Below are 17583 nucleotides of genomic sequence, written 5' to 3'. Positions count from 1 at the left end.
ATTATTATGTGTAAACATCAAAGAGACATGGAAATTTTTTTTATAGAAACGTTATTACACGTATACTTCCTCTGGAAGTTCATTTTTGGTCAGATATGGTTAGCCCCTTATTACTTCCTTACATCAGTATCTTATGCGTCGATTTTCCAATCACCTAGAGCACAAATGAATAACTGGACATTTTGGGAAAAAGATTTTGGAACGTTTCAAAGGCATTGTGACCAAACCACGTATCCAGATATTTTTTCAATCCGCAACTTTTTCTCTGCGGATTCAAAACTTTTCACGTCCACACGTAACGTATTCAAATCGAATCCGCCCGTAAACCAGGACTCCTCTTTGACTATTGTCAATTGCAGAGTAAAAAACGAATTAAGACATTTCTGCTTACGGTACTCAGAGTTGAGGATGCTTATGTTGATGCCTACTAGTTGAGAACAAAATTGAATAATCATTACTAGCGTACCCTATAATTCTGTTTATTCTATTCTTATTTTCTTTTTCATTCAATTATTTTAATAATGTTGTAATAATTATGCTACGTTTCTTCAGTCTGTCTATTGTGTAATGGCCAAATGAGTATTGTGAGGTTTCATTTTGTCTTAATATCGTTTTTAGTAAATTTAGTGCCATTACACCGCACCCCTCGATTAGCATTGCTGTACGCGTGCGGTGTTCATTGTAAAATTTAGCAGTAATTTTTGAAAATAAACTTGAAATTGAACTTGAACTTGAACTTGAACTTGAACAGAGCATGCGCCATCAGGCGTTCGAGTAGGCGACAAGGAAAACGAGACACCATCTCGTTCAGCGGTCATACATGTTGAATATTTACGAGGTAAAGGCTGAATCTGAGTTTGTAACGTCATCGGCTTTGAAAATATCCGGATTCGACCGTTCACACGCACGTTCTCTGCGTATTCAAAAATTCCACTCTGGAGAGCAGATTTTAAATTTTGCGGATTCGCATGCCTGATTCGCCGTACACGTATGGACGGAAGGTGAATCCGCAAAATAAAAGTTGAGTATTCGCACATATCTGGATACGTGTGGACGGAGCCTAAAATGCCGAAACAAGGAACGAAACTGTGTAAACAATTTTAAAAAAGAATTACGTTATTAAAATGTTGAGGACTGCGTCAGGTTTTATGAATATTTTATTAACCACAGAAAGATCTATGTTGATTTGGTCTTCTCTTAGACCACCAGGGAATCAAGAAACATAAAATCTGTTGCGAAATTAATTCTCGATCGATCCACTGAAATCACGATGATGATCCACTTTTAACAACCACAAGGAACTGAAGCCAGTATGAAGATTGACAAGTCTCCAAAACATGGCCACTTCTCGTGATATTACAGCAGCGTCAAGCAACAGTGAAGTTGATGACATAAATGATGATACAACACCTCCGATAAGAAACCGTATTGCCTGCAAGACAGGTCATATACTCAATAACTTGACCTTGAGTGTGTGGTACAGTTATGCACTCCTTTTTCTTCAAAATGTCGCCGGACTATCTCCCGCGAGTGTTGGTGTCTTATTCTTTACTTCTGAAATCCTGATGGCCCTAACGTTTATTGTTATAAGCCTACGCTACGACGAAAGATTATGGAAGTCGTTTCCCGGGTATGGAATTCAAAAGGCTCGACACTTAGTTGGTTCAGCAGGCATACTTTTTGCTTGGCCATTTGCCTTTTCTCCCTGTTTTATTTGTGGAGATGGTAGATGGTATTTAGCGTCGGGGATGTATTATCTGATGCCAGTGGTTTTTCTGTCAGTCTGTTGGCAGCTGACTGAATTAAGCTACGCTTCTCTGCGAAAAGGGATACGAGCAGAAAATGATTCCGAGACATCAAGGTAAGAAATGCCCCTGAAGTAAGGTTTTATTTGAGTGTTACATTTTGTATTTAGGAGATCACAACTTGTTTCGCTTGTCAATTAATTTTACCGGAGGAAACTCAAAACAATTAGTAACGACAAGGTCCTCTTTATTACCTCTGAATAATAGCGAAAAAGTTCTTTTGGTCAATGGACAAAAGCGTCCATCGATCTGAAGACGTTTTTGAGATGCCGTGTTATCTTTCTTTTTGCTTTCTGTTTTCTCAAATGTGTTTTTTGGAGAGGTTATTTTACTGGATATAAGATCCAAATAAACGCTTGGTTAAAAGGGCTGTTCGTGGGCATATTACTAGGGTAATTTGTTCTCGTGCTGAGAGACAATGGAAATCGTCAATTAGGAACACGAAACTTCCTTGTTTCATTATTAATCCACAATATTAGAAGGAAAATTCTCACATCCATTCTCGAACTATTGAGCGCTTTTTATTAAAAAGTTAATTGGTACAAGTTCAAATTTTCATTCCTTACCCAAAGAGAAATTCGACGGATTTCTGAATCGATGTTCCAGAACGATACCTTTTCTTAAATTATGTTCTATATGTGCAATTTAATGAAAAAATGTTAGGAATTGCCTTATTAATATTAAGCATAGCTTTCTCGCCACCATAATGATAGGAACAACTTTCTTACTTAAAAAACGAGCGAAAACAATGACCTCGTTTCGACCGTTCTAATTGTTTTCAAGTTCATAACAAATTCCGCAGTGACAACGAGTTTGAAATTTTCTCGTTCCCTTCTCGGCTTTTCTTGCCTTTGTTAATTTACGGATTATTGTTGTACTCGGTGTTGGATTTTTAAGCAAATGGTTTAATCTTTCGGTTTTTAAATTGTATATATTTTGAATTTCTATGAACTTGAACTTGGACTTCAATATTACCTTAGAATGGTGGAAACCTCGTTATTTTTATCGCTCGTTTCAATAAGCGTTAAGCTTATTGAAAACTTTCTTCACTGCAATTTTAATAGGAGTAACTATCTTTTGACCATAGTGAACATAATTTCTTCAGTCATCATGCAACCGTGCAGTCTCTCACTAGAGCTCCTACTTCCCATAGCTTCCCAATAGATTGTGTATACATGTATCCATAAATAGGCCCTTATTGTAAAGAAAACTGTACTTTTGGCTTGAACTGCTATTCACATGCAACGCGCACACTCGATGAAATTTCTTCTCTATTGTTTGTGATCGCTCTTTGCAGGTCCGTCGTCCGTGTGTGCAAAGTATGCCTTTATATAGTGTTGTGGTTTTTACTGCAAGAAAGCACAGAAACTAGCCTGAATTCAAACATCAGCGAGCAATTTACGGTGAGTTCGTCATGAAGGGTTCCTCTACTGACTTTTAAAGGGTATAAGATAGAGAGACAGAATGAGAGGGTGCAGTCGGAGATATAACGTTTCACTGTACCGGTTTGACTTCTTTCATATAGCTACTCTGTCTCGTTAGAGTTTTAAGAAGTCCAGGGCTGACAAAAAATAAAAGGTTCATGAGCTAGAGCAGTTGTGTCGCGACCGACGTTGTGAGGTTTTGTTTAGTACGCGTTGCGTACTCTTTAGTCACGTGATCGTGGTCATCGCCAAAGGTGCTGCAGTGCAGTCCCCGACTTCGCTTTCTTGTGTTAATAATAATAATAATAATAATAATAATAATAATAATAATAATAATAATAATAATAATAATAATAATAATAATAATAATAATAATAATAGTAATAATAATGATGATGATGATGATGATAATAATAATAACTACTTTAGTTGAGTGTCAATGGATTTAGCACTAGAGCACTAATTGGGGACGCTAATGAAATTCACTCAAATCAAATCAAATATCGGTTTTTGTGGAGAGGGGAAAACCGGAGCACCCGGAGAAAAACCTCTCGGAGCAGAGAAGACAACCGGCAAACTCAACCCACATATGACGCGGAGTGTGGGAATGGAACTCAGTCCACATTGGTGGGAGGTGAGTGCTGTCACCACTACGCCATCCTTACTGCCCTGTTCACTTGGTTCGCTTTGGGCGACAAGTTTTCTTCCACCAAGATGTCCCAAGAAAAAAAATGACCAGCGCAGCTTACTAATAATATTTAAAACTATCTAAGAAAGATCATAAAGGACCTTATCTACTCTTAATTTTATTTACTTTTATTGACGTCTTGTTTTACCTTTTTTAGTATCTAGTTCTCATTCTCCTTCCGATTGGCTTCGTTTTCGTCTTTGCGTTTCATTTGACTGTCCTAGAACCCAGACTACAGAGCGCTGGGCTGAGAGAACATGAAGAAGAAAAGCTTGAAGAAGGTAATGTATCCAATCACGATCACTTCCAGCACCAGTCTAATTGGGCAGGAGCCTGTGTCACAACATTTTTACAGACCCATCTGCTTTTAGACTACCTTTTTCATGGGAAAAAAACAAAGGCAGTTCCGGCTCGACGACGCTATGACGTCAGTACAGTTAACGTCATTGAAAGTGCGGCGTATGGGCTTTTATTCACGAGATGTTTGTGTCAAAAACTCCGAACGAGCGAGGTACGAGCGAGGTACGAGCGAGCGAGGGTTTTTGACACAAACAACGAGTGAATACAATCCCGTACAAAGCACTTTCTATGTCGTGAGCTGTTCATTACACATAAGCAGAAACCCATAAGGGTTGAAACGTGTAACAGCCCCTTGTGTGCTGGGAAACAAGCTTCTGAATATTCGATTTGCTAAGTACCATATTTGGAACAACAAGAGAGAAACATTCAACCAATCAGTTCGCAAGATCAGCGTGACGCAATACCACCAATGTTCTCGCGCGAAATTAACTGGAGCGAGGGGTTTCCACTGAATATGGTACTTAGCACTGAATATTCGGAAGCTGTGAACGCACGTTACACGTTTCAACCCTTATGGGTTTCTGACATAAGACGAGAATTTTCATTGAATTAGTTTTCTGAACGCAAATTAGAAACAAAAAACCACTAACAATAAAACCAAATGCAAATTTAATTTAATTCAATAACAAAGTACGAGATACACGAGTGATTGGCTTGGAAAGGCCTTTACGCTATCGTTGATTGGTTATACTTCCACACGTGAAAGAGCCGTACGTCATCCTGATTGGCTGTATAGGCTTTTTTCACTTGTGAAAATAAAGCGTATAGATTTGTACAAAAGGGCTTTATGGAATAAAATTCTCATGTTATGTGTAATCAAGTTAGTTTCTAGTGATTGGTCATCGGGCTCCATAGGGAGTCTCATTCGCGGGAAATTCAATCTAAAAATAAATCAGTCTGCGAAAACGCCGAGACGGAAATATAGGGCCACTGTTCACTCCTAATCTTTGGCTCCTGAATTAGGTTATGAAGTAATCAAGAAGAGGGACGGTTGTGAACAATTCTTTTTTACCATTTCTATTTTTTTCCAACACTCCCCACAAGATGCACACAGTCAGGAACTCATTAAGCGGAGCCTCTATCTCCACTAATTCCTTGAGTCAACTCTTTCCGTGTAAATTTATTTTTAGGAACAGGTTTTTTCCGCGAAAAGTATCCTATTTCCTTTGACACTGAGATAGCTTTGTTTTGATTGGCTTTTACAATATTGGGCTTGCTGAATCTGCCAAGGGAAATTGGTTTTTGCAACCGAAGGAGTGATGAATCTCCCACGGGAAATTGATTTTTACAACAGAGGGCGTGATGAATCTCCTAAGGGAGATTGGCTTTTACAGCAGTGGGCGTGCTGAATCTCCCAAGGGAGACCCCAAGATAGAAACTCCCCTTGATGAGCACCGCATGTGAAGTCCCATGGGTCAGCAAGGACCTCGTAGGTCAATTTATTGTGAAGCTATAACTTAATCAAAGGAGCGCATCACCTAATGAAAGATTAGTTACCGAATGTTGCACCATCGGCTCTAAAACCCAAAACCAATTTGTGGAAAAAAGGAAACATGTACCCTCACCAAGGAGCCTAAAATTCCAATGCTAGGTCTACGTAACGGCATTTTCACAGATCAAGCTATTCTTAGACGAGTTGTTAAAAAAGAGTTGGCTTGCGCGATTGACCATTCTCAATCCTACGGGTTCCAAATCTCGTACCCAGATCTCACTCTGTTTCATATGACCGTGGGAGCTCTGGGTACGAGATTAAGTCATGTCAGTCATGGACCCCTAAGCCCCACCCACTGAAACCAGCTGCAGGATCGCTAACTCTGGGGGGAGAAGTTCCGAAGCTAGACGTTCGAAATAAAACTTGGGTACTTGAACATGCGCTGACCCAGATTAACTCAAAATCACAATGATCGACTATTCATCTCGTAATTCCTTTCGCAGCGTCTTCTGTCGCAAGCCCCTCGCCTGTAAAATGACTATTTCTGTCTATTCATTATGCGAGGCTATAATAATGTCAGAAATACCGTTTCCGACTTATCTCTAGTGTTACCGCAAGTTAATAAACATATTCTTGTTGACAGCAAGTGCTCCATCTGCAAGCGCAAAGCTGACACGATTAGAAGGTAGTCCCAAGTTAGCCTGGCACCAGTGGCTTAAAGAACCTCTGCTGTACAAGGTAAGCCAAAAAACTAAAGCCGGCTTTTTATTAATCAACAGTCTTCAAGGCTGTTGGAAACGAATGAGGAGAAATGTCTTTTTTTTTTTGCCCTTCTCTATCATCTTGTCAGTCTTTTCTACTTTCTTGAGCCCATTTCTTTTGCAAAAAATACGGTGTATTTTTTATTACTGTTTTCAGGTTGGGTTCGTTGTTATATTCATCAACATCGCTTTTCGGCTCGTCCAATGTTACCTTCCTCTGTATCTCATCAGAACTCTTCAGTTGCGAAAAGTGAGTGATATGTGTGTCAGTTCTTCCTTAAAGAATAGTGCCAAGCGTTTATCAATTATCGACAAGGAGTTCACATGTACATTCGCCCTTTCTCAATCCTACATTCTCCAGAGAAAGAAGATAGAAGGATAATACATGACATGACATAAGCCCATGAGTAAGACGTCATTATTTTTAACCCTTTGTAGTTAGAACTGCGTCCCCTGCCAAGTATTGTCATAGCCAATGAAAGTGCGATGTCTTTGCTTTCGTCACATATACATAACTTTACGCGGGCAAAATAAATCTAAAATGACCGACTATGCTGTCACGAAGATTAACCAAATCCAGCGACTAGAAACTGGCAACCAAATCAAGCGAAACGTAAAAATAAATAATTAAAGCATTGAACCCTAAAAGTTTTTCAAACTTGCAATTTAAATTATTTGTGCTCGACAAACATTTTGTCACTAAGATTTGATTTGGGGTCTCTATATAAGAGTAATTTCTAGGTTAATGGTATGTTGCACAACGAGAACGTTCAGACACTTGGTTTATTAAAGCCAATCGGTTTCCAGCTTGGCAAAACTTGACGCAATCAGTTTCCATATTAGGTCATACAGTATTTTTAACAATTATTCCATGAGCCTGCGTTGGATACGAGATGCGGTTTTGCTAAATTTTATATAAGTTGAAGGAACGACCGGAAAGTGACGTGAATTCCGGGCGCTAAAACGTTTATGCTGAGCGACATTTGCCGCATTCATTTCCATATAAGGTCAAACGCAGGTATAATGGCTGATAACCAAGATCCAGTGAACCAATGAGAAAGCTAGAATTGCATTATCCGAGGTTGAGAATTTAATAAAAGCTGATAACTGAGATTGAGAGAACCAATCAGGACGCTAGAAACGCGATATCCGAGGTCGAAAATTTACTGATATAGATTAATTGGTTATCCCCTTCTACTGAGTCATGGGCCTCTTGACGTCAAAATTTTATTCACTAACTGTAGAATAAGTCCTACTATTGCCGACCGCTCTACACAAATTATTTGTTATTTTGTTTCAGGAGTCAGTTGCCTTCTTTCCACTGATAATTGTTATCACTCGCATTGTCACGGAAATAATCTGCAAAAGCTGTGTTTTCAAAGTCAAAATAAGGGTAACGTATAAATTACAATACAATACAATACATACTTAATTGACCGCTCCCCATAGGGGCTTTTCAGAGCCAATGAAACACAATCAACGAAACAACAGAACACAACAGCTACAACTGTTAAGAATCCCAACTGGCCGGAGGCAAACCAGTTGGCTATTTACAAGTGCAGCTGGGAAGTTGAACCAGGGACAACCAGGAACAAATTCAACGAGTGGTCAGAGCGGGTCTTGAATCCGGGATCTCCGGATCTCAAGGCAAGCGCCCTAACCACTGGGCCACACTGCCTCCTCTTGCTATACGAATTCGAGCGCCGTCCTGTAAGTTACGGACGGCATTTTTTGCAGTTCACCTTTTGGAAGCCCACAGGCCCCAAATATGACTCAAAAACGAGGCTAGTAGGATAATTATTATATCTATAGATTTTTAGACTTTTATTATTTTAATTGTGGTTTGTGTTTGTTTGCGGCCATCTGAAGCATAACGGAAACTATTTGCGACCTCCTCCGTATTTTCTCGCCGCAACGGCCCCTGTCTGTATTGTAGTTTGCGTCTTCGGTATCAGGGCTTTTAACTTCAATAAATTTTCAGTAAAAAACGAAACATTGCATTAAATGTGTGAAAAACCTCAGACAGGATTTACCAATCTCTTACAAGGAGGTCACCTTAGATAACTAAACCCTAAACCTAAACAAAACCATTAAAAGAAAAGTGATAAAGGGCTGTCCCTCAGTCGGTGAATTAATTCATTTTCTGTCAGGTGATGATAATTTGCACCACTGCCGCCATATTTGGCACGTCTTTATGGTTCTACCTGCACACAGAAAAGCGCACCTCACTTGTTTATGCGCCTACGGTCATATTTGCCAGTATGTCCTCGCTCGTCACCATGGTAACGCCAACCCTGCATCAGGAGCTGACTGGGAACGAAAAGGTACACACTTGAAGCCCTCTCTGAGGCTCTTTAGCAGCCACGGGAATTCAAGTAGGTTTGAATGCTTTCACTTTTTTGCTTCAGCAAAATACCAATTTTGTTCATGGAGTATTTGAATGCTCAGAGAGAGTTCTACTGGGAGTATTAGTTCTCGCGATTCAATTGCTTTACCCTGATAACACGGACAGGTAAGAAGTTTTTCTTTTAAACCATTTGTCTGGGTTACTTTTCGTCGATTAAGATTTAAATTCCTACGGCGCAAGACATTGAGGAAATTCCTGGGTAACGAGTTAAAAAAAAATTGCAATTCTGATACCGAGAACGATGAAGGGATATAATATACAAAGCCAATATTTCGAAAGGCACTACCGTTCTTCATTAGTGTTTTACATTTTTTTGTAAAACCCTGACCAGGAAAGGCAGGGGTGCCTTTCGAATATTGGCTTTAATAATTTTGTATTCCTACACCGTTCAATAAGCCTTGTTCTTAATATTTATGAATGAAAGAAATGTATGTTTGAAGTGCTGCTTCGCAAATTTCCCTTTCGTAAACGGTCGTTGCCATTTGAAACGGTCGATGCCATTTATAACGGTCGACTACACACTTCACTTCAAAGAAAATTAAAAGAAACAAACTCAGAAAAAATATTAACAAAAATTAAGACAAAAAAGGCAAAAAAAAAAACATTTATAAAAGAAAAACTAGAGGAAAAAAGAATCCAGATTCGAACTCGGGTTCTTAGCCCTCACCCTAAACAGAACCCTAACCCGAACCCTAACCCATATGACCAGCGAGAAACAAGTCCCAGTAACCGCAAGACCTAATGAGTGTAATTCAGAGCTAAAAAATGGCATCGATCGTTTCAAATGGCAATGACCGTTCTGAGAAATGGCAACGACCCTTTACGAAAGGGAAATAAGCTGCAGCTTCTAGACGGAAGATTGAAGTGATACTCGCACTTTTAAGTGCGATCATTTCATTCGTTTTTCGTATATTTATATTTTTAATTAAATCCTTCACAACGATCCGGCGCTTCTGTTTCGTTACGCAGTTTGTTTGTTTTAACGATTTACAAGTTCTTTTCCACAGGTATAGCACTCCTTTTTGGTTCACTCCGTTGATCACCCACGGCACTGTGCCCGATCCTTGGACTACCCCCAGGGACTACTCCACCGACCACTCTATAGACTGCCCTGCAATTTTCCGTCGCAAAGCGACTTTGCTTTCGTTTTTCACACAACCCAAAAATCCGACACCATAAACTGAGTTTAAATCGCGATCAATGCTCCTTTTCAATCTGTACCGTCAGATTTGAAATCCTAATTTTAATTGGCTGTTCCTTTGCTTTGCCAACAGATCAGTAGGTGTGTTTTTACGAAGTGCTTTTCCAGCAGTGTTGGCAACCTCTGTTGTTGTTCCAATGATTGTTGCGACCGCGTTTATGAGCTCAAATGACTCCAACGAAGGTACACTCCTTTTTTTTTAAACATAAGGCCATCCTCTTTTTTTCTCCGTTTAGCGTCCTTCAATAGACCCAAATTTTTGCCATTAAAAAAAATGTAAATGTTTATAGTAGTTTCGGTGGTTGATCCTTTCAAAGTCAACGTCAAAGTCAATTTATCTAACGTCGGTAGTTCCTTCAGTTAGGAAACTGGTATCAAAGGAAGGCGACGGTGCGCCTTTTACGCCCTTCCGTCTGTCAGTGCTCCGTTTCACGGATATTTAAAGCTTTAGCTACACGGATCAGGGGAACGTGGAAACAGACGTTGAAGTCACCGAGGATCGAACTGGGGACCCCTTGCTCCGATAGCCGCGCATTAGGCAACTGAGCTACGCCTGCAAATGTTGGTTTTTGAGGAGAGGGGAAAACCGGAGTACCCGGGAAAAAACCTCTCGGAGCAGAGAAGAGTAGAGTAGAGCTCCCATGTTGTCTTAATTTTACAATAATATCAACCGACTTTTCGGCCATATTGAATTTGGGTTCACGTCTTGTTGTTTTCCTGGCTCCGCGGCAATGATGCTGGGGTACCAGGCCTCCGATTCCGAGACTACTTGTGATTTTTTGTTTTAGCACAAAAAAAAAAGGGTATGGCCTAAGAACCTTTTTTATAAGAACGTTCCGGCTAAGATTAGTTTTGTGTAGTTTCCTCATCCTCGTTCTTCATTTTTCTAGGCACTGACACGCGTGCTGGAGATCTGGTTGCTGCTCCCCTTATAACTTCCGTGAGTCCTGGAGAAGAGAATGGACCAAGCCTTCCCTTGATGAACGGCTATGCCGACCGTCTTGGTATGAAACATTGAAAAAATTACTCAATGCCATCGAGGGTGGGAAAGAAACACCTTCGCCCGATTTTACAAACCTTATGGTGTATGTAATATTATAGCAATTTCTCGGCTTTAATATAACTCCTTTCAAAACGGCACAGAGTACTCAGTCATCACTTAAATGGCTTAAAAATTCAGTTTTTAACAGGAATGAAAGATAAAAATCCCTGAAAAATCCATCCATGCACGCCATCCTAGCGTATTTCGCACGCTAGGTTCGTCTAACTCAAATTAACTGGTGTCCTGTTCTTCCGCAGCGCGAGGCTTAGTTCTCGCAGGTTTAATACTGTGACGCAAACCTTAAAAGATTATCAAAAAACTCTAACTGTCAATAAAACCCTAAGAAAAATGTCCAAAACAGTGTATTTGTTGCTTCTGGGCCTCATCAATGCAGTGCTAATGTGTAGGATGGAGGTTAAAAAGCCACCCCAAATGTCCCACACATGTGGTACATCTAAGCCATGCCAGAGGATGCCAGAGTGCTGAAACTAGTGAGCATGCGCAATTGCTAGGGGCAATGACTCGTCCTAGTAAAGTGCTCAATTTGGACATGAAAGCAAAAGCTCTGTTATAATGCCCAAAGGCAATATCTAACTGCATACAGTACTGTTTCGACCTTCTGGGCCTCATCACTTAGGATGGAGGTTAGCTTAAAAAGCCACTCTAAATGTCCCACACATGTGGTACCTTTATAAGCCATGCCAGAATGCTCAAACTAGCGAGCTAGTGAACATGTATATGTATATAATCAATTCTATCACGTATTTCAAACTTGATAATGATGACATGGAGTCATCGAAACGTCGTTCACTTTTTATATCGCTCATTTTCATTTTCAAATGCTTTACGAAACTATAAGAAACTTATTTATTTATTTATTTATTTATTTAATATTCCTGTCGCAAAGGAAGAAGTCTTGCCCATTTCCTGTAGCCACATTTACCCTGGATTATGAACGAGTCTAATATACACTTATATCAGTAGTTCCAAAGGTTGAAAAATAAACAACAAAGTTACTGAATAGTTAGCGTTTTTTTATGCTTTGATTTATAAAACTTCCCCGTGCAAAACATGGGAAATACGTCAAATAGCATTTCCGAGGCCCTAAAAATATCTTTTTTCTGGGATAGAATGCCCCCAGACCCTCCTAGAGGCTAGCGCCGAAAGCGATCGTTTCACTACGCCTTCCTGTGCGTACCTAAATGGAAAACCCACGCTATTTCCCTGCTGGATTGTTGTTTCAAAGGATTAGATGATTGTTGAGTTGAAAATGTTGAATATAAGCATTCTAATACAACATTATGAATGCATTGGAGAAACTGGCTGAGCTGTTCTGCTTTCATAGATAAGTTGGGTGGCTGTTATATGTATGAAGGAGAGAGAGGGGGTTGAGATATAATGATGGATTAAGTTGGGGGGTTATGTGATTGTGGCCCCCTGAAAGCGCATTCAACCTGAGAATGGGTTTTGCCGGCAACATAGGTGCTTGGGATATGTTAAAATAACCAAGGCTACGTCAACAAGATTCGTCCCTTCTTGATCCTCAGTTTCTTCAGAACGATCAACTCCCGCCGTGGACATTGAACAAAATGAACAGAGGACAACTGACTGCGACAGCGCAGAAATGCAAGGTTTATGGCTTATCATATTATTTGTCTACTTGTTGTTGTATAAGAGTATGAAGTGATAAGATAAACACGAAAAATTGGATTCATATGAAAGCTAAGCAATGAATTGTTATGTATCCGCGGAAGTCCACGACCAGAAGTTACGATCTCATTGGGCTTAAGCCTATCAGTAAGCGGTATTATCTAAGTATTAAAGAATGCTGGTCCGCACACCGGTGGCTCAGTTGGTTGAGCACCGGGCTACCATGCTGGAGGTCGTAAGTTCGGCTCCGGCCGGACCAACACTCAGGGTCTTTAAATAACTGAGGAGAAAGTGCTGCCTTTGTAATAACATGCGCAAATGGTTAGACTTTCATGTCTTTTCGGATAAGGACTATAAACCGTAGGCCACGTGTCACAAATAACTTCCATGTTCATTAGTTCCCTGTGGGACGTTAAAGAACCCACACACTACGTATTTGAGAAGAGTAGGGGTGAAGTTCCCGGTGTTGTGGCTGTCCTCTGTGAGTATATGGGTGGGTGGGTATGGCAGGTCCACATCAGCTAAATAGCTGCCAAAACTTCAACCTGCTTAAAACAAATAAATAACAAACAAACAAATAATGGCCAGTCAGATTGAGTCTGATGACCACAACGACTCAACCAAGTAAATCACCCGAGGAACGTAAAATCAAGGCGGACGAAAAATTTTAGCTGTAGCCGTTTTAAAATAGTTAATATTAGGAAGTTAACGCAAGAACTACGGCAAAAACGTCAGAATATTAATGCTATCGTAAGCATTTCGTGAATATTCCCTCTTGTTCACATTGTACAATACGGGCAAACTGTTTTAGAAATAGATTGGTACGAACGCTTAAAGCGTGAAGGTAGAAAATGAGTGGTTTATTGTTGTATCCTTACGTTGTCGTCAAAACCTGAAACTAGGTCATTTCAGTAATGATTTCAAGTTCGAGTGAGGCCTAACACTACTGTGAAGTTTTATTTTTATACCCAATTAATCCATCAGAGATCAGCCCTGGTATTGGAATTGGGCCCACACAAGGACAGAGAAAAACTCTGACCAGGGTGGGATTTGAACCCACCACCTCCGAATTTGATCAGCGTTGCTCTACCGACTGAGCTTCAAGGCCAGAACGGGAGCAGGCCGTGGGTATGTGAGATGTAATACACAAGGACAAATTCGGCTCGGTCCAAGCCTAATTTTGATGATCGTTATTTGTTGTCCGTCAATAGCACATTGATAGTAATGATTTCAAGTTCGAGTGAGGCCTACCGTGAGGTTCACAGTAGTGTTAGGCCTCACTCGAACTTGAAATAATTACTATCTATATGCTGAAGGACAACAACTAATGGTTATCTGTTCTGGACTTTTAGAGTTCAACCAAAACGGCCTCCTTATACACAATAAGCCATCACGGTGGTAAAAGCCTTGAGATCGAGCCGAGAATATCAATTAAATAACATAATTCCAATTTACTTCTCACAAGGTTCCTCATCTACGGCTGTTCCTTCAGATATTGAACAAGACGACACGCGCGCTCATAATCAGGGAGATCAAGGTTTGCGTATGATCTTGAAGTTAAATGAACATTAATTAGAATTGACTTTAAATGATCACGCTTGATAATGATGATGATGATGATTGATCCGGGGGAAAAATGGTAAATAATCCACTGGATTATGCAAATCGTATAATTCTCTTAATTTCATTTTATTCGATCTACAAAGACAAATACAATAAAATAAAGAATACAGCGCTTAATTCCAACAGATCATTTACTTCTGTGACGACATCCAGGGCCTGGCTGTTCGACTCGCGGCCGATTAACTTTATCCAGGATTAGCGTAAACTTTTGTTTCCTTGCTTACATTTGTTTTTCAATATTGACTTCTTCTAATTTAAAGTTTTGTCGAATATCAGCGTTGAAAAGCATTTGGGAGTAGAGAAATATACTCCTTGGTTAATTTTTAAACTGGGATTAGCGTTAATCGGCTTTTGAACAACCGGGCCCAGAAGACTAAATGGTTCTCAAACTTCGGTCACCACAGGTTAACAGAAATATAAAAACAGGTCAGCGAACAAACAGGTTAGCATAGATCCGTTGACAAAAATTCCCAGAAAAAGTGAACTTTACACGTATTGTCCGATCTAATGATGTAACTAATTTTTAAGGTGTTAAGGTACAACCTCGTTCTCAGTCCTTTTCATCGCCAAGAGTGAGAAGGGTCAGAGCTCTCGGCGATGAAAAGCCCTGGGAACGAGATTGATTAAGGTAATCAAATGTCAATCAAGGAGTCAAGTAACAATTAAGTTGTCTATTTTTGAACAAAACAATCATTATGATGATTCATGATCATGGTGACGAAGATTTTGACCAGAAAGCTGCGGTGGGGACAATTACGCGGCGTCTCTGGAACGTAGATGATTACAATTATTATTACTACCATCATTAGAGCGAGTTTCAATCAACTGTCGTAAAACCAAAACTAAAGTAATTACTTTGGCCAATCAAAAAGGTCGGAGACAATCCAGTAAACCAATCAAAACTCGAAGTAATTACACGTAGCCGACACAAAGCGCGGGAAAAAATATTCACGCGCGAGCCACGATTGGTTTTGGTTTCACTTCTGATTGGTTGAAAAAATGGCGCGAAAACTTTGAACTAATCACTGAGTGAAGTAAATGCAAAACCAAAGGAATTCGCTAATTACTTTCGACACTCAATTGAAAACCGCTCTATTAAGGAAAAGAATCAGAGAAACTACTTTTTTGGTAAAAGCTTTCAAACCCTTCTTTCTCAGCTGTTTCGACATCAGCGAATGTTGCTTCATATAACGACTCTGAAGAAACTCGGAGTCGGAGCCAGCGAGAACAAGGTTTGTCAAGAATTTTTCGTAATGTCAACTGATATATATTGGTTTAGTTGCTCACCAAGCAAGCGTTGTAGTGCCCTAGCGCTCTAGCACTTCTCCTTACCATCAATATGCAGGCTCGCCGGGGGATGGGGGCGAGAGGGGCGCTCTCAGCATTGCCGTGTGCGCGAACATCCTGGCCCTGACCCTGACCCTGACCCTGGCAGAGGGTCCTCTGCCTTAGTCGAAATGTTGGAGGATGGTCCTCCCGAGCACCTTCCCTGAATTAGCCACGCCAGGAGCCTATTAGTAACAGCTTGCCTCTCCCATACAAGCCTTATGAGTCAACCTTTGCGCGTATCTTTCGATTTTATCATTAGGGAGCTTACGATACACGCGTTTTTGAGACGCGGACGGCAACCGGAAGAGAAGATTTTGCGTTCCAGGGTAGTGGTGTCTTCCAGATTTTTACACTAATCATCTCTAATGGAGAAAAGATACTTAGCAATGTAAGTGTGGTTGTGTGAAGACAAGTTAAAAGGGAAAACAGCTCACTTCCGGTTGCCGTCCGCGTCTCAAAAACGCGCGTGCTTTAGAACGCCACGAACTCTTCGGCTCTCCATGAACTGTTTAGAATGGCCAATCAAAAATAAAGTTATTGTCAAACAAAGACAAAATAGCACAAACAATTGCAAATTGATGTAAATGTGACTCTCCTACTAAAGGGTTAGTTCTAAAAATAGAAAGACACCCGCAAAGGTTGACTCAAGAATATGGTGCATAAGGTTAGGTTCGCCGTTCTCATAAATTATAGTATTAAAAGGTAGTACATAATAATGCCAAAACTATCAATTTTGCGCAGTATAAGGTAGCTATTACCCACAAAGAATTGTTTCTCGGTTGCTCAATGCCGCTTTATGTCTGTCTATTTGCAGATATAGAAGACGTTAAACGAGCGCTTGAGGAATTATATCGACTCCCGTCAACAGATTTGTAAACTGGAGCAACGCCTTACGAGAACCGTGATCAGTAAATTAACTACGAAAGGGTCAACATCGCCGGTACCGGACCACCATCGAATATTCAACATTTAGTTTATAAGTGGCATGTAGACTTAGGACAGCTCCAAGGTGGAGATCCTGTTTTGGTTTTAAATAAAAAATAAAACTTAAAAATATATGTATATGTTTAATGGTTACATGACAACGATAAATTGCAAAAGGGCTATAGCGTGTTTGAACCATGATAAATTGATAAAAGATTACGTCCTCTTTACTAGTTCATAATAATTGACGAGTTCATATACTAGGGTCCAAGTAGGACTAGTAGGCCATAAGTGCGACAGAAACTCAAGTCAACAGGCCTTAATTGCCTTATCGTGCTTTAAGCTTAAAATTTTCTCCGGCAGGAGAATAAAACTAAACTTGAGATCGTACTGTGCTTTCTCTGAAGAAACCTCGTTTTTAAGGTTACAACTAACTTGGGCATAATAAAAGCCTTCTTATGAACCCGCGTAATGTGTTTTATCCGTTTGATAGTTCACGTTCGCCTTATAAATGCACATTTTACACATTATCCATCCACCATTTCTGAATGTCTACTGAAGCAACCCACTTTCGACCACTGAATTAACGATTACAGCAGTTTAGAGCAGTGAAGAGGCCCTGCCAGGGTAAATTCCGACAAGCGACATGGCCCAAAAAGTAGCGACAGCACATAAAATGAAATCCCGACAAATCAGATCCTTTCCCAGCAAAATTCCGACAGCGACTTCAAGGCCGAAAATTAGCGACAAAGACTAGGTTTACACTAGATTATTCGTTACAAATCCGGAACGTTTTAGTACCGGATTGGTTTTGCCGTTTACACACAAAAGGACGAATCCGAAATAAAAACTGTCCGGTTTGGTCATCATCCGGAGATTTCGAATCCGGAATTTAAAGTGGGAACTTGAATCCGAAAAGTTTTGAATCCGGAGAGTT

At 40.1% G+C, this 17583-nt stretch overlaps 1 protein-coding gene across 1 annotated transcript; it reads left to right on the top strand.

Moving 5' to 3' along the window:
- Positions 1 to 1199: 1199 nt before the first annotated feature.
- Positions 1200 to 17104, top strand: LOC138015476 (major facilitator superfamily domain-containing protein 12-like). Its single transcript, XM_068862542.1, has 14 exons — positions 1200 to 1861; positions 3103 to 3208; positions 4075 to 4198; positions 6353 to 6447; positions 6628 to 6720; positions 7771 to 7863; positions 8621 to 8794; positions 8879 to 8982; positions 10152 to 10261; positions 10969 to 11082; positions 12668 to 12751; positions 14236 to 14307; positions 15551 to 15625; positions 16537 to 17104. Exons 1-14 carry the CDS (start codon positions 1338 to 1340, stop codon positions 16596 to 16598), a joined length of 1830 nt encoding a protein of 609 aa, XP_068718643.1. The 5' UTR covers positions 1200 to 1337; the 3' UTR covers positions 16599 to 17104.
- The last annotated feature ends 479 nt before the right edge of the window (positions 17105 to 17583 follow it).

The sequence above is a fragment of the Montipora capricornis genome, chromosome 9, assembly GCF_036669925.1.
Source record: "Montipora capricornis isolate CH-2021 chromosome 9, ASM3666992v2, whole genome shotgun sequence".
Lineage (NCBI taxonomy): Eukaryota > Metazoa > Cnidaria > Anthozoa > Scleractinia > Acroporidae > Montipora > Montipora capricornis.
This window is presented reverse-complemented; position numbering and strand designations above follow the sequence as displayed.